This window comes from Rhinolophus sinicus, chromosome 17 (assembly GCF_057876585.1).
Source record: "Rhinolophus sinicus isolate RSI-liver-muscle chromosome 17, RSI-T2T, whole genome shotgun sequence".
NCBI classification, from domain to species: domain Eukaryota; kingdom Metazoa; phylum Chordata; class Mammalia; order Chiroptera; family Rhinolophidae; genus Rhinolophus; species Rhinolophus sinicus.
This window is the reverse complement of record NC_142517.1, coordinates 108307841-108325074: the sequence shown is the minus strand read 5'-3', so window position 1 is coordinate 108325074 and position 17234 is coordinate 108307841. Positions and strand designations below refer to the sequence as shown.

The 17234-nt window shown below is 35.1% G+C and overlaps 1 protein-coding gene across 3 annotated transcripts in view; it reads right to left on the bottom strand.

The window, feature by feature from the left end:
• Window positions 1–17234, bottom strand: part of XRN1 (5'-3' exoribonuclease 1) — a 168813-nt gene that overhangs the window by 106591 nt on the left and 44988 nt on the right. For all 3 annotated transcript variants that reach the window (XM_019753579.3, XM_019753581.3, XM_019753580.3), the window contains exons 13-18: window positions 16776–16865; window positions 14875–15031; window positions 13210–13329; window positions 2894–3063; window positions 1822–1942; window positions 1632–1730 (exon numbers count right to left, since the gene is read on the bottom strand). In XM_019753579.3, coding sequence (XP_019609138.3) covers window positions 1632–1730; window positions 1822–1942; window positions 2894–3063; window positions 13210–13329; window positions 14875–15031; window positions 16776–16865 — 757 coding nt within the window. The remainder of the gene's footprint in view (window positions 1–1631; window positions 1731–1821; window positions 1943–2893; window positions 3064–13209; window positions 13330–14874; window positions 15032–16775; window positions 16866–17234) is intronic.

The window sequence follows — 17234 nt, the reverse complement described above, 5'->3', positions numbered from 1 at the left end:
TTACCCAGTGACTTTATATCTGCTACCTCCTTTCCATCCACACGGTCCCACACTAATCCTTAGGAATTGGACTTCAGCCTCCACCAATCCATTGGAATGGACTTGGCAAAGGCCAATACTGATGGCAGCCTAAAGGACAAATCCTCAGACTTTCAGTTTTTGTTCTTCTTGAACTGTAGGCAGCATCTACTCCATGCTTCTGTGATACTACTGACCTTGGGACTCATTCTCTCTCACCTCTCTGAACACTATGTTACTTTATTATTCCTTGCCCACCCTTTCTAACTGTGGGTACTTCTTCATGCTAAGATCTTGAATCTCAGAGTTCTCTTTCTTCAGGGAAATGAGCCTCAAGGCCTCAGCTATTACCTCCTTGCTGATGACTTGTACATACCTACTTCCCTCTCAGCTCTAGCTCCAGATATTAAATTATGTATAAGCAGTGTATCTCAACTGACGTTTTTCATCTAAAGCACAGAACACTAAAAACAATTTAACTACTTTCTCAATCCTCCCAAGGCTGGTACACAAGAAGTACCATTTAAACGCACAGAAGGTAAGTTAATCCATTATATACAAATGGATGACGTAGGGCACTAGGATCCAAATCTCTGTGGAACCTTTGTTGAGAAAGTCTGGCAGGGCAGCACCAGTTGAAAGTCCTAGCAACACTTAAAATTCCATCATTATTTATCATGAATCCCCTCAAGCCAGGGACTCTCCCATTTTAATTTCTTTATTCCAGGAAACAGCAATTATGTTCTAGCTAATTAGCCTGGACACCTGAAAGTCATATTTAATATTTTCTTCTTCTTTTCATCTCCTAGATTTGAACAACTGAGGAAATGTCAATTATATTTAGTCTGTTCATCTATCTCTATTACCACTTCTGGTTTAGGTCCTTATTACCTAAGGATTCTACAACCACAACCTCTGGACTTGCAGGTTTTTCTATTTTCTTCCATTTTTCTTTTATTAGTCTATTACAGCTGCAAAATTAATCTTTATGAAAATACAGGCTTCAGAATAAGTCATGGAAAAGAAAAGTCCAAATTCCTTAGCCTGGTACAGAAGATCCTCCATAACCTGGCCTCTTTGTTTTTTGCAACCTTATCTCCCACTATTTCCCAACACCAGTCCTCTGCTTGAATCAGGTTTGTCTATTCCTTCTGAAATACAAACACATTATTTTTAAAAAAAAGAAAAAGAAAAAAAAAGTATTAAAAAAAACCCAGACATACAAAAAGGTTAAAAAGAATAAGATAATAAATCACATTTATTTTTTACCACAATTGCCAGCTCATGTTATTCCTTTCAACTAGAATACCTTTCCCTCCTTTCCTCCTCTTCGTGACAATCTATTTTTTTGGCATCCAGCTCAAATTTATTCTCTTCTATAGGTCTGTACCTAGCTCACATAGCTCATTTCCTTTTCAAAATTCCTGGAGCATTTTTTGCTCATTATGTCACAATTATATATGTCCTTTAATTTGTGTAAATGTTTCTTTACTTCATCCTTATTTACTGTGAACTTTTAGACTTATGTTACACCTCTTTGGTACATAGGTTGCACTAGGACAGTTTTATGCATAAGAAGCACCAAATAAATACATAATAAAGAAAATACTTACAAGTTCATCTGATTCTGTATTCACTAAGATTTCCAACATCATGTTTTCTCCACGACTGCTTTGCTGGAATACTTGAACCCCACTTTTCTTCAAAAAAAACTTTTAAAGAATTCAGAGAATTTAGCTTTAATTTTTTCTTCATAATCACAATCAATAAAGTAAAAAAATTCTGAACTAAATAGCCACTGACTTTGTGCTTGATGTGTTTCAGAGTAGGAAATCCACAGAAATATAATGCCTTCTGATCAACCCTGGTTATCTTGTTCTTGCTTATGTCTACACGCCACGCATCTAATGATATTATTTTATACCTAAAAAATAAATCAAGGCATTTAATTTAAAATTCACACATTACAAGCAATCACAGTTTTTCAGCATTCTCTTAAATAATTTGCAAGAGTCATCTTTGCTTCTAAACAAGACAATGACAATTCATCCTTAAAGACAAAGAATATATAGAACAGAACAACCAAATTCTCTGTTTTTATTGGTCCAGACACAACCATGCCTGTAGGTTACTGAACGGAAGTTTTCCTCATTTATTTAAAACAGACAGATAAATATATACATAATTAATTTTAAAAATAAAGGAATGTATAAAGTATATTATAAATCGCCACATCCTCCATGTTCCAAAACCCAGAATGGAAAATAAACATTTTATAATGTCTTATTTTATCTTTAACTTTGCTTTACAAAAGGCAAAATAATAACTGAGAGATGTCCACTTTATCTGAAACGTCATTATCAGATGTTGCCATCTGAATATATTATTTTTAGGGAAGACGAGAGAAGAGAAAAAACATGGAAGACATTTTAATGAGGAAGATAAAGAAGAAATGGGTTTAAGGCAAGAAAATAGAGGAACTCTTCCATTATTTTTTTCTTCTTTCTAGTTGGGTGGCTGGGGAGTATAATAGGCAAAGTTATAGCATGTCAAATAATGCTGGGAGAAGACACTGGCAATGGAAATAAAGGCACGCAACTTTTTAAGGGATGATATAGATATGCATCAAAGAGGAAAACATTAACAGAAGATGGAAAGAGAGAGGTAGAATCTGACCAAAGCAGAAAACTATAGAAACAATTGTAAGAGAGATGTTATGGTCTTTGGCAAGTGGGATGTAACTCATTATAAGTTGACTATAACTGTCATAAATTATTTGTGAATTCTCCAAACAGATATTCAAAAGCTTTTTATTTATTTATTTATTGAGGGGAGTACTCTTTGTGGTTGTTGAAAAATGACCAAATAACATTACCTTGTGCAACACCGTCCTATGGCAGGGAACTTTTCTGGCCATGGAGACGGGTAGGTGAACTCTGTGTCTCTATCATACCAGCACATTAAGCACTCACTGTGTTGGTTTCTTTTCCTTTCTTCTTTTCTAAGGGCGTGGTTACATGCCTCCATGGCTTCCAACAATCGCCTCTGAATGTAAAGATTGAAGAGAGGGGTTAAAATTATAAAAATTCTTTAATTTCAACATATAGAATACCTCTTTTCCCTTAGTATACAGAACTATTTGTGTTCTTGAAAAACAAAAATTTTAACTAATGGAACTCTTTTCCACTTTATTACATGAGAAACTGATATACTATTATTCATTGTTTTAAAGGATTTGAATATTGCTAGAATATTGCTTGCCACTGCAAATTCCTCTGAACCTATTACACCAGCAGTAGTCACTAAAGTGTGGATAAGAACAGCAGAGAATTGAATTTTAAATGTGAATTTATCATAATTATTATAGTTTATCATAATTCACCAAGCATTAATCTCTTACTTTACAAATTCTACAATGGTATAGAAATGTTCATCTTTCCAAATTATCTTACTTTTAACATTATTCCATTCACAACTGCAATTGTTTAAAATATTCTTAAAGGACCAAATGATGTGAGTGTTCGTATGGTAGAAGGTATAAATTGCAAAAGTAACTGGAGACTTGTCTTAGCAGAGCCTATCATTTTTTTATAAAGCTACTATAACCACAACATTTTAGTATTGATACCACAAGACACCAGCAGTCCAGAAGAACAAAACAAAGAGTTCAAAAACAAATCCAAATCTGGGTCAAAGATATAGTATTCAGGTATTTAAATAATGGTGTTGTCATAGCTAGCTATCCAGCTGGCGGGGAAAGGTACATACACTTCCCAACTTCATACCATATAAAAAAAGAAATATCATGGTAGTAAAACAATAAAAGTATTAGAAGAAAATCTAGGAGAGCGTCCATAATTTGGAGTGATAAACTCTTATTTAAAACAGACAGGAAAAAACCTAACAGCCTTAAGGGAAAAGACATTTTTAAGTAAAAGAAAATTTATGTGACAGAGATGTCACAAACAAGAGACGAATGCCACATTGGAAAAGAATTTTCCTAATATACAAAGAGTTGCTAAAAATCAAAAACAGAAAATGAGGGAAAGGAAATAAACAGGCAACATACAAAATGCAACATAGAACATGCAAAGGGCACACATACATAAAAATATACTCAAATTGGGGATCAGGGAAAAAAATTCGAATAATCATAATGAAACGGCATTCTCATCATCAACAGATTGGCCAGAATTAAACGGAACAATAATCCCAGGACTAGAGAAGCTAAAGTGGGTGCTAAATATTGCTGGTGTGAACTAGACCAGTCTTCTTGAGAAAGAATCTAATATTCCCATTGACCAAGCAATCCACTTTTGGAAACCGAATTATAAAAATAAAAATTTTAACATGTAAGAATGCATAAACAAACAGAATACCTAAATACACCAGTACTTTTATCACAGCATTGTGCACAGTGTAAAAAACAGAGTCACAAGTTACAAAATTCATACAGCACATTCCCATGAACCTCTCACCCAGCTTTCCCCAATGACAACATCTTACTCATCTTACACAATCGTATGTACTTACACATCTCCCACAATCTTACACATCTTACACATTTCATACATCTTACACAGTCTTATACAGGCTTACGCATCTTACACAATCTTACTCAATCTTACACATGGCCACAGAACATTAGCAAAACCAGGGATTCAACATTGGTACAACACTATTAACTAAACTACATTCATATTTCACTAGTTTTCATATGTGATTTTTGTGTGTGTGTACTGTGGAATTATCATACGAGGTCAATTCAGTTCGTGAACTCATCCTAGAAAAAGTGCTACATACCTCATAATACCTCACTGCTGAATATCCCTAAGGTGACCTTCCAAGTACTCCCCTTGGGAAGCTAAGCACTGACGCCAGCACCTAATCCACCCTTCAAAGCAATTTTGGAACTGTTTTTCTGGAATGGCCTTCAGAGCTGCCATCATATTTATTACCCTTGATGTCCTGAATGTCATCAAAATGTCTCCCTTTCAATATTTCCTTTATCTTCCAGTAAAGAAAGAAGTCATTGGGGGCCAGGTCAGGTGAGTAGGGAGGGTGTTCCAGTACAGTTATTTATTTACGGGCTAAAAACTCCCTCACAGACAGTGCTGCATGAGCTGGTGCATTGTCGTGATGCAAGAGTCGTGAATTGTTGGTGAAAAGTTCAGGTTGTCTAACTTTTTCATGCAGCCTTTTCAGCACTTCCAAACAGTAAACTTGGTTAACTGCCTGTCCAGTTGGTACAAATTCACAATGAATAATCCCTCTGATAGCAAAAAAAAGGTTAGCAACATCACTGTAACAAGTTTGTGAACTTAATTGTCAGGCCTCGTATACAAAGAGTCACGAAACCACCACTAAAATTAAAATACAAAAGTATTATACCATCATGTTATCCCTCTATAATCTCTCGTGTTATTCCTTTATAATCACATCCTACCCCCAGCCCGAACCCCTAACAACCACTAATGTTTTATAATAGTTGTGTCATTTCAAGAATATTACATAAATGGAATCACATAATACATACCTTCTGAGTAAACTTTTTTCATGCAAGTTGTTTATATCAATAGTTACTGCCGAGTAGCATTCCCTCACATGGATGTACTAGTTTGCTTGTCCTCCTACTCACTGAAGGACACTTGAATTTTTTCCAGTTTGGGGCTATTGCAAACTGGCTCTGAACATTCATATGCAGGTTTTGTGTGGACACGTTTTTCATTTTTCTAGGATAAATTTTAAAAATCACATTGCAGGAGCGTGATTGCTGGGTTGGATAGTAAATCTATATCTAACTTTATAAGAAACTGTTGAACTGTTTTTCAGAGTGGCGTCCTAGACTTTTATTTTAATAATCATCTATGCCACTTTCAAAGTATTTACAGAAAAAGTTGTAGAAAGAGGCAGGACGTAGCAAAATCTGGAAAAGATCATGGAGTAATACAGATAATAGTGTACCATAATTTCTTGATTCTAAGATACCATTAATTGTAAGTTATACATAAAATTAGTAACAATCTTTCAGGAAATAAACACTAAATTGAGTTTTTAATGACAGTAGTATTTACTTATATCCTATTTTCTTCTCCAATATCACACTCAAAGTTTGAGTCTCTAAGACGTTTGGCCCGTAAATGTACACACATCATCTCATCCTTATAACCTTGAACACTTGAGCATCGGTAGGACAGACAGCATCAGACTGAGGTACACTGATGTAACAATGTGGTGATGGGCCGCTGTGGTCTCCCATCAGTGCTGAAGGTCTTATGTGCCTAGGTGCTGGCAACCTCAGCTGTCAGCCTTCTCTGGAAAGTATCCTTATGTGAAAAGTCGTCTCACACAAGGTCACACATTCTTTCCAAAATGAAGCCTGCATCCTAGACTGAGAGATGAGAGTGTAAAGTGTCAGGCCCTAGAGCAACTTAGAAGAACTCTTAGGGGCTGTTCCAGCTTCAGAGGGACGGGTGGGGTCAGCCGAAGGCTTTGCTGAGACAGCACTGTAGCCCAGCATGTCCTTCTAACTAATCCTGTTTCTCTTTTCCCAGCACCTTAGAAGGTAGCCACAAGAACCCCGAGTGGGAAGCCCTGAGAACAGACAGCAGAGCCACTCCCAGAGACCAGATTTAGGCCCTCATCAAGGAGCAATCTCTGTCCCAGAGAACAGGAAGTTGGCTGTTTGCTCCTTAGCTCGATTTCAGAATCGTTAGGCACCAGTGACTGTCATGTGCCTCCTTTTCCTGCCCTTTGTAATGCCTTACTGTGGTTTTCCTGTCTTTATTTCTCCATTACAAAACTAGGAATGTTGGAGAGGGTAAATAACACGTCTTTAAATCCACAGGTCTCTGAATCAAGGGAGCTGTCCCTGAGGAGATGCATTTGAAGAGCTTCCTCTACATATGGACCTGAGTTAGAGATGAGGTTCTGGACTTTGAGCCTCATGTGTAATGACATGAGATTTTTGTGGGAGTTCGGTGTGTTTTATCTTTGGATGGGATATGAATTATTTTGGCCAAAGGGCAGGTGTAGGAGATGGTTTGCAAAGATGGCCACAGTAATTCCTCCTATGCCCGTATGTAAGCTCCTTTAAATGTGAGAAGGTGGAGTCTATTTCCTCACTCCTTAAATCTGAGTTGGTTTTATAACTTGCTTTATTCAAAACAATGTAGTGATACTATGCAAATTCCAAAGCTCAAGAGGCCTTGTATCTTCTGTTCTTGCCTTTCTGGAGCCCAAGACCACTGTGAGAATCAGCCTGGGTTGTGAGCTGAGGCCCTGTGGGATCCTTCAGGGTGGGATCACATAGGGCTCAGCTCACAACGGACACCAACCACCAATCCTAGGAGAGAGGCTATCTCAGACAAGAAGCTCCACTTCAGCCACAAGGGGACGAAAACGCTGAACTGATCTCAGGGTGTGATCAGCAAGAGACACCTGGCTGAGTCCAACTCAGAGTGTTGACTCAGAATTGTGAGCAAATAAAATGGCTTTGAACCACACCCACCTCCCACTCCTTCCAATCACCCCAGCCCTGCACACACATACAAATCAGCTAGAACATTCTGATAAAAAGGGACAGAAGTGAAAGGGGTGGGGAGAGAGACAGACAGACAGAGACAGAGTGCATGCACACGCTCACACGTGAGCCAAGCAGCTCCAGTCTGCAGGTAAACTTCCTGTTCCTAGCACCAGAGTCTGGAATAATCCTCCCTGAGGCACAAATCGGTCCTCTCAGTCAGTTCTGAAAATTCTATCATGCCTTCCAGTTTGGTAATTGCCACCACCATTATTTTCATTGATTATCCTGTAACAAGAATTTTTCTTTTCACATTTTACATGCTTACTTTTGCTACCTTCTTGTGTTAAGTTTTGAGCTTTTGCTTCAAAAAAAAAAAAAAAAAAATCTGTCTGTCTGTCTGTCTATCTATCTATATCTATATGTATATATATGAATGAATGTGGTAATTCTGCTGGTTACAAGGCTTGTTTCAGTGGTACATCATTACGCAACTCTGTTGAAAACATTTAAAATTTCACTGAGATGTCCAAAGCTAATTCAATCACAATGAACTAAAGTGATAATTGGATGAACAGTAGCAACTGTCTACCTGACACTAAATTTGCATCCTTGCAGGACATAATGACTATCTCACAACCTAATCCTCTGTCTGGTGGCTGGGAAGTGTCTTTTCACATATAATAAACATCCTTGATTACAATTAATAAGATGTGAATAAACATTTTTATCCGCCACTCCATAACAACGTAGGGTTTTTTGTTGATGTTTTTCTTTTTTTTTTTTTTTGAGAGCACTTAGTTTATTGAGGCATAATTTACATTCAATGAAATACACAGACCCAAAGCCCCCCGTTTGGTGAATTTTGACAACTGCATACTCCTGAGTGAGTCAAGCTATAGAACACTTTTGTCATCTCAGAAAGATCCAGCATGCCCCTTCCCCCCAACTCACTGCAACCATTATTACGCTTTCTTTGATAGTTTGTACTCTTTTGTGTCTGGAGGTGGATTCTTCTTCTTCTTCTGCCCCCCTCTTTTTTTTTGCTTAACAGAAATGTATTGTCTCAGAGTTCTGGAGGCTCGAGTCTGAAATCCAGGTGCCCTCAGGGTTGGTTCCTTTTGAGGGTTGTGAGGGATAGTGAGGGAGAATCAGTTCCGTGCTTCTCTCCCAGGTTCTGGTGCCTCAGGTGTTCCTTGGCTGGTAGGCGACATCCTCCCTGTAGCTCCACTCCTTTCGCTCAGCATGTTTCTGGGTTCTTCCATGGTCTTGTGCGCATCAGCAGCCCATTCTTATTTTACTGCTGAGTAGCATTTTATTGTGTGGATTCACCATAATTTGCCCATTGTTGTGTTAATGGCTATTGGGTTTTTTCCAGTTTTCAGTTACTATGAATATTCTATACAAGACTTTGTGAACATTCTTTTTTTCATTTCCCCTCTTGTTAGAAACCTAAGAATGGAAATGCTGAGTTCTAGGGTAGCTTTATGCCTAACTTTATGAGAAACTGCCAGACAGTTATACAAATTACTTGTACTATTTTATACTCCCATCACCAATGTATAAAAATTCCAATTGCTCCCCATTCTTGCCAGTATTTGGTATTGTGTTTCAATCTTTTAATTTTTCTCCATTCTATTGAAAGTGTAGTGTGGTGTTATCTCATTGTGGCCTTAATTTATATTTCCCTGCTTACTAATGATGCTGAACACTTTTTCATGTGCTTATTGGCTACTTGTCTATCTTGACTTGTGAAATGGCCCTTCAAATATTTTGCCCACTTTAAAAATTGGCTTGTCTTCTTACTATCGAATTGGAAGAGTTGTTTATATACTTTGGATACCAGTCCCATGCACATACATGTTTTGCAAATACTTTCTCCCAATGAGTAGCTTACCTATTCATTTTTTAATAGTATCTTTTGAAAAGCAAATTTCATATTCTGATGAAATTTATTTTCTCTTCTTTATGGTTAGTGTGTTCTGGGTCTTGACTAAAATTTTTCCTACATACACTTCAAGAAATTTTACAGTTGTAGCTTCCACATTTAGAGCTATGATACATTTTGAATTAAGTTTTGTGTATGGTATGAGGTATGGATCAAGATTAATTTTTTTCCACATATATAGAGAACATTCCAGCACCAACTGTTGAAAAGCTTTTTTTTCTTTTTTAACCCATTAAATAGCTTTGGTGACTTAATTAAAAATGAATTAACTGGGCAAGTATGTTTAGACACTATTCTGTTCCACTGATCTACTTGTCTATTGCCATGCCAAGTAACATACTACCTTGATTACAACTTCATGGCAAGTCATGAAATCAGATAATTAAAGTCCTCTAACACTGTTCTTCCTATAGATTGCTTTGGTTATTCCAGATCCTTTGCAATTTCATTAAAAATTTAGAATCAGGTTTCCAATTTCTACACAAAAATCTGCTGGAATATTCTGGGATATGCTGAATCCAAAGATCAATTGGGAAGCAGATACATCTAAACAATATTAAGTCTTCTATTCCTTGAACATGATATATATATATCCTTCCATTTATTTAGGTTTCTACATGTCAACACTATTTTCAGTGTAGAGGGCTTGCATATGTTAAATTTACAGCTGTGTATTTATATTTTTTAATGCTGTTAAGAATTTAAAACTTTTTTATTTTAAAAATTTTGTATTTTCCCATTGTTTGTTGCTAGTATATAGAAATACAATGGAATTTTGTACAGGTTTTATATCCTGTGACCTTGCTAAATTGACTTGCGGGTTATAGTATCTTTTTTGAAGATTCCTTAAGATTTTCTACATATGTGATAATGCTACATGCAAATAAAGACAATTTTACTTCTTCCTCTCCAATCTGCATGCCTTTCTTTCTTTTCCTGGACTTGATACAGGAGACAGAGATGTTTAGAAAGCACATCCTTGTCCTAGCCTTAACTTTACAGAGAAAACATTCAAGTTTTTTTATTAAGCATGTTGTTAGCAGGTGTTTTTTTCAGATGCCCTTTATCTGGCTGGGGAAGTTTTTTCTTATTCCGTTTGTTGAATGGTTCTATTAAAATTGGATGTTAAATATTGATAATGTGGTAAATCACATTGTAAACAACTTTGTATTTCTAAGATAAATCTCATTTGGTCATGAGTATTATCCTTCTAATATGTTACTGTATCCCATCTGGTTTTATCTTGTTAAAAATTTTGCATGTATTTTTTAGGAGAGATATTGGTAATCTTCTTGAAATGCCTTCCTTTTCTAGTTTGAGTATCTGGATTATGCTGGTTTCATAAAATATGTTGGGAAGTTATTCTCCCTCTTTTGTTTTCTGAATTTGTATAAAATTGGTATTATTTATTCCTTAAATGTTTGCTAGAATTCACAAGTGAAGACACTTGAGCCTAGAATGTTCTCTGTGCAAAGGTTTTTAAGTATGAATTAAATGTCTTTAAAAAGTAAAGGACTATTCACATTTTTACATGTTTTCCTGTTGGTTTTGCTTAATTGTGTTTTTACAAAAAGTGTTCATTTCATCTACATTGTTGAATTTGTTGGCATAAAATTGTTTACAATATTCCTTAATTATCTTTTTAATATCAGAAGAATATATAGGACGTCTCCTCTTTCATTCCTAATATTGGCAATTTATGTGTTTTCTCTCTCTCTCTTTCCTCCCTGCTCCCTTTCTTGATCACTATAGCTAGGATTTATCCATTTTATCAATCTTTTCAAAGAACCAACTTTCGGTCTCAATTTTTCTCTATTGTTCATTCATTTTCCATGGATTTTTGCTCTGATCTTTATTATTTCCTTCATTCTCCTTAGTGTGAGATTAATTTAAATTTACTCTTGTTTTTCTAGCTTCTTATGGTAGGAAGCTTACCTAATTTATTTAAAAAATTTTTATTGTTTAGATAAGCACTTGGAACTTAAATTTCCCTTTAAGTCTTCCTTTAGTTTTATCACATAGATTATGATATGGTGTGTTTTCATTATCATTCAGATCAAAATATTTTCAAATTTCCCTTTCAATTTCTTCTTTAAACCATGGGTTATTTTTTTAATTTCATTTTTAAAAAAAATTTTATTAACTTTATACGGGTGACACTGATTAGTAAAATTATATAGGTTTCAAGTGTACAATTCTATAATACATCATCTATATATTGCATGTGTGTTCACCAGCCAGAGTCAGTTCTCCTTCCATCACCATTTTTTGATCCCCTTTTCCCTCACCCTCTGGCAACCACTAAACTATTGTCTGTGTTTATGAGTTTTTCTTTCTTTCTTTGTTGCTTTCAGTTTTAGATCCCATATATGAGTGTAGTCATATGGTTCTCAACTTTTTCTGTCTGACTTATTTTGCTTAGCATGATAATCTCAAGATCCATCCATGTTGTCGCAAATGACAATATTTCATCTTTTCTTATGGCAGAATAGTATTCCATTGTGTATATATACCACATCTTCTTTATCCAATTATCTATTGAAGGACACTTTGGTTGTTTCCATGTCTTGGCCACCGTAAATAAAGCTGCAATGAACACAGGGGTACATATATCTTTATGGATAAATGTTTTCAGATTTTGGGGGTAGATACCCAGGAAAGGGATTGCTGGGTCATATAGAAATTCTATTCTTTAACTTTTTGAGGAATCTTCATACTGTTTTCCACAGCACCTGTACCAATTAACATTCCCTCCAGCAGTATGTGAGGATTCCTTGTTCTCCACAGACTACTCCAACACTTGTCTTTATGTTTTTACTTGTCTGGTTGATGACAGCCATTCTAACAGGTGTGAGGTGGTATCTCATTGTGGTTTTCATTTGCATTTCCCTAATAGCTAATGAAGTTGAGCATTTTTTCATACATATGTTGTCCATTTGTCTTCTTGGGAGAAGTGTCTGTTCAGGTCTTCTGCCCATTTTTCCATTCATGAATTATTTCAAAGTGTGTTATTTAATTTCAAATGGTTTGCAGATCTTCCAGCTATTTGTTATTGATTTTAAATTTAATTCCATGTAGTCCGGGAACATTATCTCAATGATTTCCACCCTTTTAAATTTATTGAGACATGTTTTACACCTCAGCAAATAATCTTGGTGAATATTCCTTATTCACTTAAAAAGAATGTGTACGAGCATTCTGCAGTTATTGGGTGTAGTGTTCTATAAATATTAATAAGATTAAGTTGATTTACAGTGTTATTTAAGTTTTTATCCTCCCTGATTTCTGTCTTCTGGACCTATCAATTCTTTAGAGAGAAGTGTTGAAATTTCAACTATAATTGTTGGTTTGCCTTAGCTGTCCTTTCATTTCTGACAGTTTTTGCTTCGTATATTTGAAGCTCTGTTATTAGGTGTATATACATTTAAGAGTTTAATGTCTTCGTGATGAACTAACTTGACTTTCAATCAGTATGAAATATCCCTCTTGGTCGCTGGTAAAACTCTTTGTTCTTATGTCTGCTTGTCTAATACTAGTAAAGCCATTCCAGCTGTCTTATAACTAGTATACTTAGAAGTTTTAATGCATACAATGAAGAAGAGAGTAGTCAAATCTCATTAACAAGACATACATGGTGATTTACACCCATTGCTCATTAACCTATGTGAAATAACCACTGATGAAGAATATGTATGTATATATGACTATTTCATGTACTAACCTCATCAATAAAAGGTATTAGTACCACAGCTTCCCATTCCTGTTGTTTCCCATTTAGGTCAGTTTTAAAATCAGGTGGATAATATTCTATAATTGGTGAGTCCTCACTGGTCATCAAATGCTGTGAAAATACAAAATAGTGTAATAGAAATATAAGAAGTAATGTTAATATAGCTTTTTGCTAATATATTTATAATATTTCCTCAAATGTTACAGCTTAAAATTTCTAAGCAAAGCAAAACTAAATGTTTACATCTTAAATATCTTGTAACATACTTGCTATATGTTGATTTTCAACTATGATACTTATAATTTCACTGCTACTCGTCACTTTCCCATTCCACTGACTTAGTTATGCAGCAACACCACCTGTACTCTGAACTTTAATTTCATCTTTTCTATCTTTTATTGTTTTTTCAGTCTACAAGGCCCACCTAAATTCTGTGTTTTCCCATTCAGGCTTCAGATCATTTCACAGGCTTCTAATAGTCCTCCATTTTTAACCTTAACAATTCACTTTCATACCCCAATCAACTGAGTTTATTGAGATATAATAAAAACTGTCATATAAGAATATTTAAAAATAAAACCTAACATCCAAGAATCTCTTCACCAGTAATAGCAAAGATAAAAGTCCAATAAGACATGCTTTTATTTGAAATTTTATAACAGAGGTAGATAATGAAAACATAAGGATGTTGTCTAAGAAATGAATATATATGAAAGATTATAAAATTTTTTTAAAGAAATAATACAGCCTGTGTCTCAGGGTAATACTCAAAATATTTAATAACCAGTGGCACAGAACAATCAAAACAGACGTGGCTGTAAAACACCTGCATGGTTGTACCACTTCAGAGTGATTATCCGTCCTTAATATATCTGAAGGTAGGAAAAAGGCATCAAAGAAACTTAAGAAGAAAGGGAATCCAGGGGGACCAGGACAGAAGTCAGGTTAAATTTCAGAAAGATGCCGAAGGGAGCCTGACACTGTTCAAGCAGCAAAGGGGGGTTGTGGGGTGGGGTGTGGGGTGTGGGGTGTGTGTGTGTGTGCTCCTATTCCTCAGACCAGATCATGGAATTAGAAGAACAGATTGATACTCTAGAAGAACTAAATGAATTTTACCCTCAGAATCAGCTTAGTAGGCTTAGTGAGGTTTCGGTGACCCAATCACCACTGAAATATTTTCCGCTTGTTATGAGAAATATGTCAACCAGAGAAAAGGCTTTCATTCTACAATTTGATAAATGAAATGCTGAGCATCCCAATATAAACTGAGGTAGGGCTTCTATTGAGATAAATGACGTATTAGAACCATCCCTATTCTAACAGGTAGGGGGTAATAGAACAGTAAATGTCTGGACAGAGTAGATGCCCTCAGATTTTGCCTGTCTCTGTTTACTTTCATCAGTGTAGAGACAAACTGAAGAAGTACATAAAGGTGTTGAAAATCAAGCATGCTCTGAATGTTTCCGGTGTGTTTGTATTTTTAAAGGTAATTTACATCAAGAAATTACTTTTCAAGGGACTTGTTTAAGAACTACTGCATTTGAAATAAAAAATATATTCAGCTATTAAAGAAATTTAGGTACTACGTTTCTAGGTTTGGAGGAGGAGCACCCAAATATCAAAAAGAACATAAAAATACTTAATTCTAAAACCCACCTGGTAGCACGTAGGAAGTAAATTTTTGCTAGCTGCTGGAAGTACAGCAAGAAGCTGTTCAAATGGCTTAAAAGGTTTTCCTAGTTCAAAATGGATTCTGAGTGCACTGATGTTGCGGATATCAGATAGGAAAGGTGCATAATGGTAGGGATAATACCTATAAAACAAATCTGAATTTTAAACAATTGGCAATGTCATGAAACAGGTCAATATTTATGTTTCCATATTTTGTTTTAATAACACATAACAATAATCACCCATATTTCTATCACTTGAATATAAGAAATCAGCAGTGTTGGAAAATTTAGTCATGTAATGGCAACGAATGTTGTATTTCCTTAATTTTTAAAGTAGTTTCACATTTCCAAAATTGGGACAGGTAATGTAATTGAAGGATGTATATAACATAATGGTTCTTTCAGTTCTCAAAATGTTGAGTGTGAATCTTCCAATCAATAGATTCTTAGAATGAAGTAATGAGGTAGTCAGAAGACTCTCACAAGCTCATGTGGGCCTGGGACTCTCCCATGAGGACAGAGAGAACAGAGAATCTGAACTCATATGGCTTTTACTAGTCAGCTCTAATAACTTTTATATTTGAATTTGAATATATATATATATACATATATATATATATATATATATATATATATATATATGTATATATATATATAAAATTACATTTGTGATAAGGATTAAACCATTTTTTCAATCATACACACTATTTTTTTTTTTTAATACCTTCCCATCTTTAACTACAGGTATAAATATTTTTACTTATTTTTATGAAGGTTCATACATACAATTTTAAAAAAATTTCAATGTTCTTAATGTTTGACTAAGGATGCCAAAAAAAAGAAGAAATATTTTCATATTTCACAATTATGGCATATTTCAAAAAAATAGAAAAGTTTAGGAGGTAGAAGGCATGTGGAATAATGGAAAACGTAGAGACGCTGCAATCAGATAGACTCAGACTTGATTCTTGGGTGTATATGACCTTGGAAAGATTACTTAACCTCTCTGAGCATCATCTGTAAAAGGCAGAGAAGACCTGCTTTAAATAGCTGTGAGGATTATATGAAAACATATTTTTTAAGTGCCTGGACTTACTGCCTGGTAGTATAATAGGAATAACTTATACTCTTCCTCTTAAAAAGTGGCAAATCAAAGATTTTTATTATTAGAACACTCTTCAGAGACGTCCTGAGAATCGGGTTAGTTATTGTAAAGATTTTTTAAAGGCTATTAGTAAGTGAAATCACAATTCTGCCATATTATCTTGTACTGGTTTGTTTTGCTGTGCGATGCTTTAAAATAAAGACTAGCAGAGATATTTTGGTTTGTTATTTTTCTATTTTGGTGGATGGTTTAGAAATGCAGATGCAATTTGCTGGAATAGGAAACCTGAGAGAAATTGAAAGTTATTACTATTTCCACAAAAAGCAAGTAAGTTCTTTCCCTTTTCTTTTTTACCCTTCCCAGTCTAACATTCAAATAACCAATTCTTCAATAATTACTCCTGACAGAAAAATTTTTTCAAACACACAAAATGTAGAAAAGAATATAATGAACAACCCCATAGAACAATCACTCTGACCCAATTATTATAAAGACTTTGCCACATTCGATTCGTCATGATAGAAAATGTTAAATCGGTAGATTACCAAACAGCTTTTATGATGCGCCATTTTCTAGGTCTGGAAGTGTCTTTGTTATGCAAAGTTCTTTTTTCATATAAGAATGGATGGCCTCTATTTCATTTAAACTTGGCTGTATGTATCTTTTTTAAAAATACCACCAAAAATAGAAATAAAAGGAAAAGATATCCTCAAATGAGATTACAGTAGAATGAACCATTATAAAAAACAAAACGTTTATTTTTGTGTTTATTCCCTCACCAGCTCCAGGACTGAACTCCATGATAGTAATAGTGCAAAATCCACTGTATCGCTTGAACATAACATGCAGCTTGATCAGCCAGAAAGTCACTGAAAACAGAAAAGAATACTTTCATTATAAGATTATTGTTATTTTTTCAAATTTATTGGGGTGACAATTGCTAGTGCAATTACATAGATTTCAGGTGTACAATTCTGTATTACATCATCTATAAATCCCATAGTGTGTTCACCACCCAGAATCAGTTCTCTTTCCATCACCATATATTTGATCCCCCTTACCCTCATCTCCCACCCCCCACCCCCTTACCCCCTGGTAACCACTAAACTATTGTCTGTGTCTATGAGTTTTTGTTTCTCATTTGTTTGTCTTCTTCTTTTGTTGTTTTTGATTTATATACCACATATCAGTGAAATCATATGGTTCTCTGCTTTTTCTGACTTATTTCGCTTAGCATC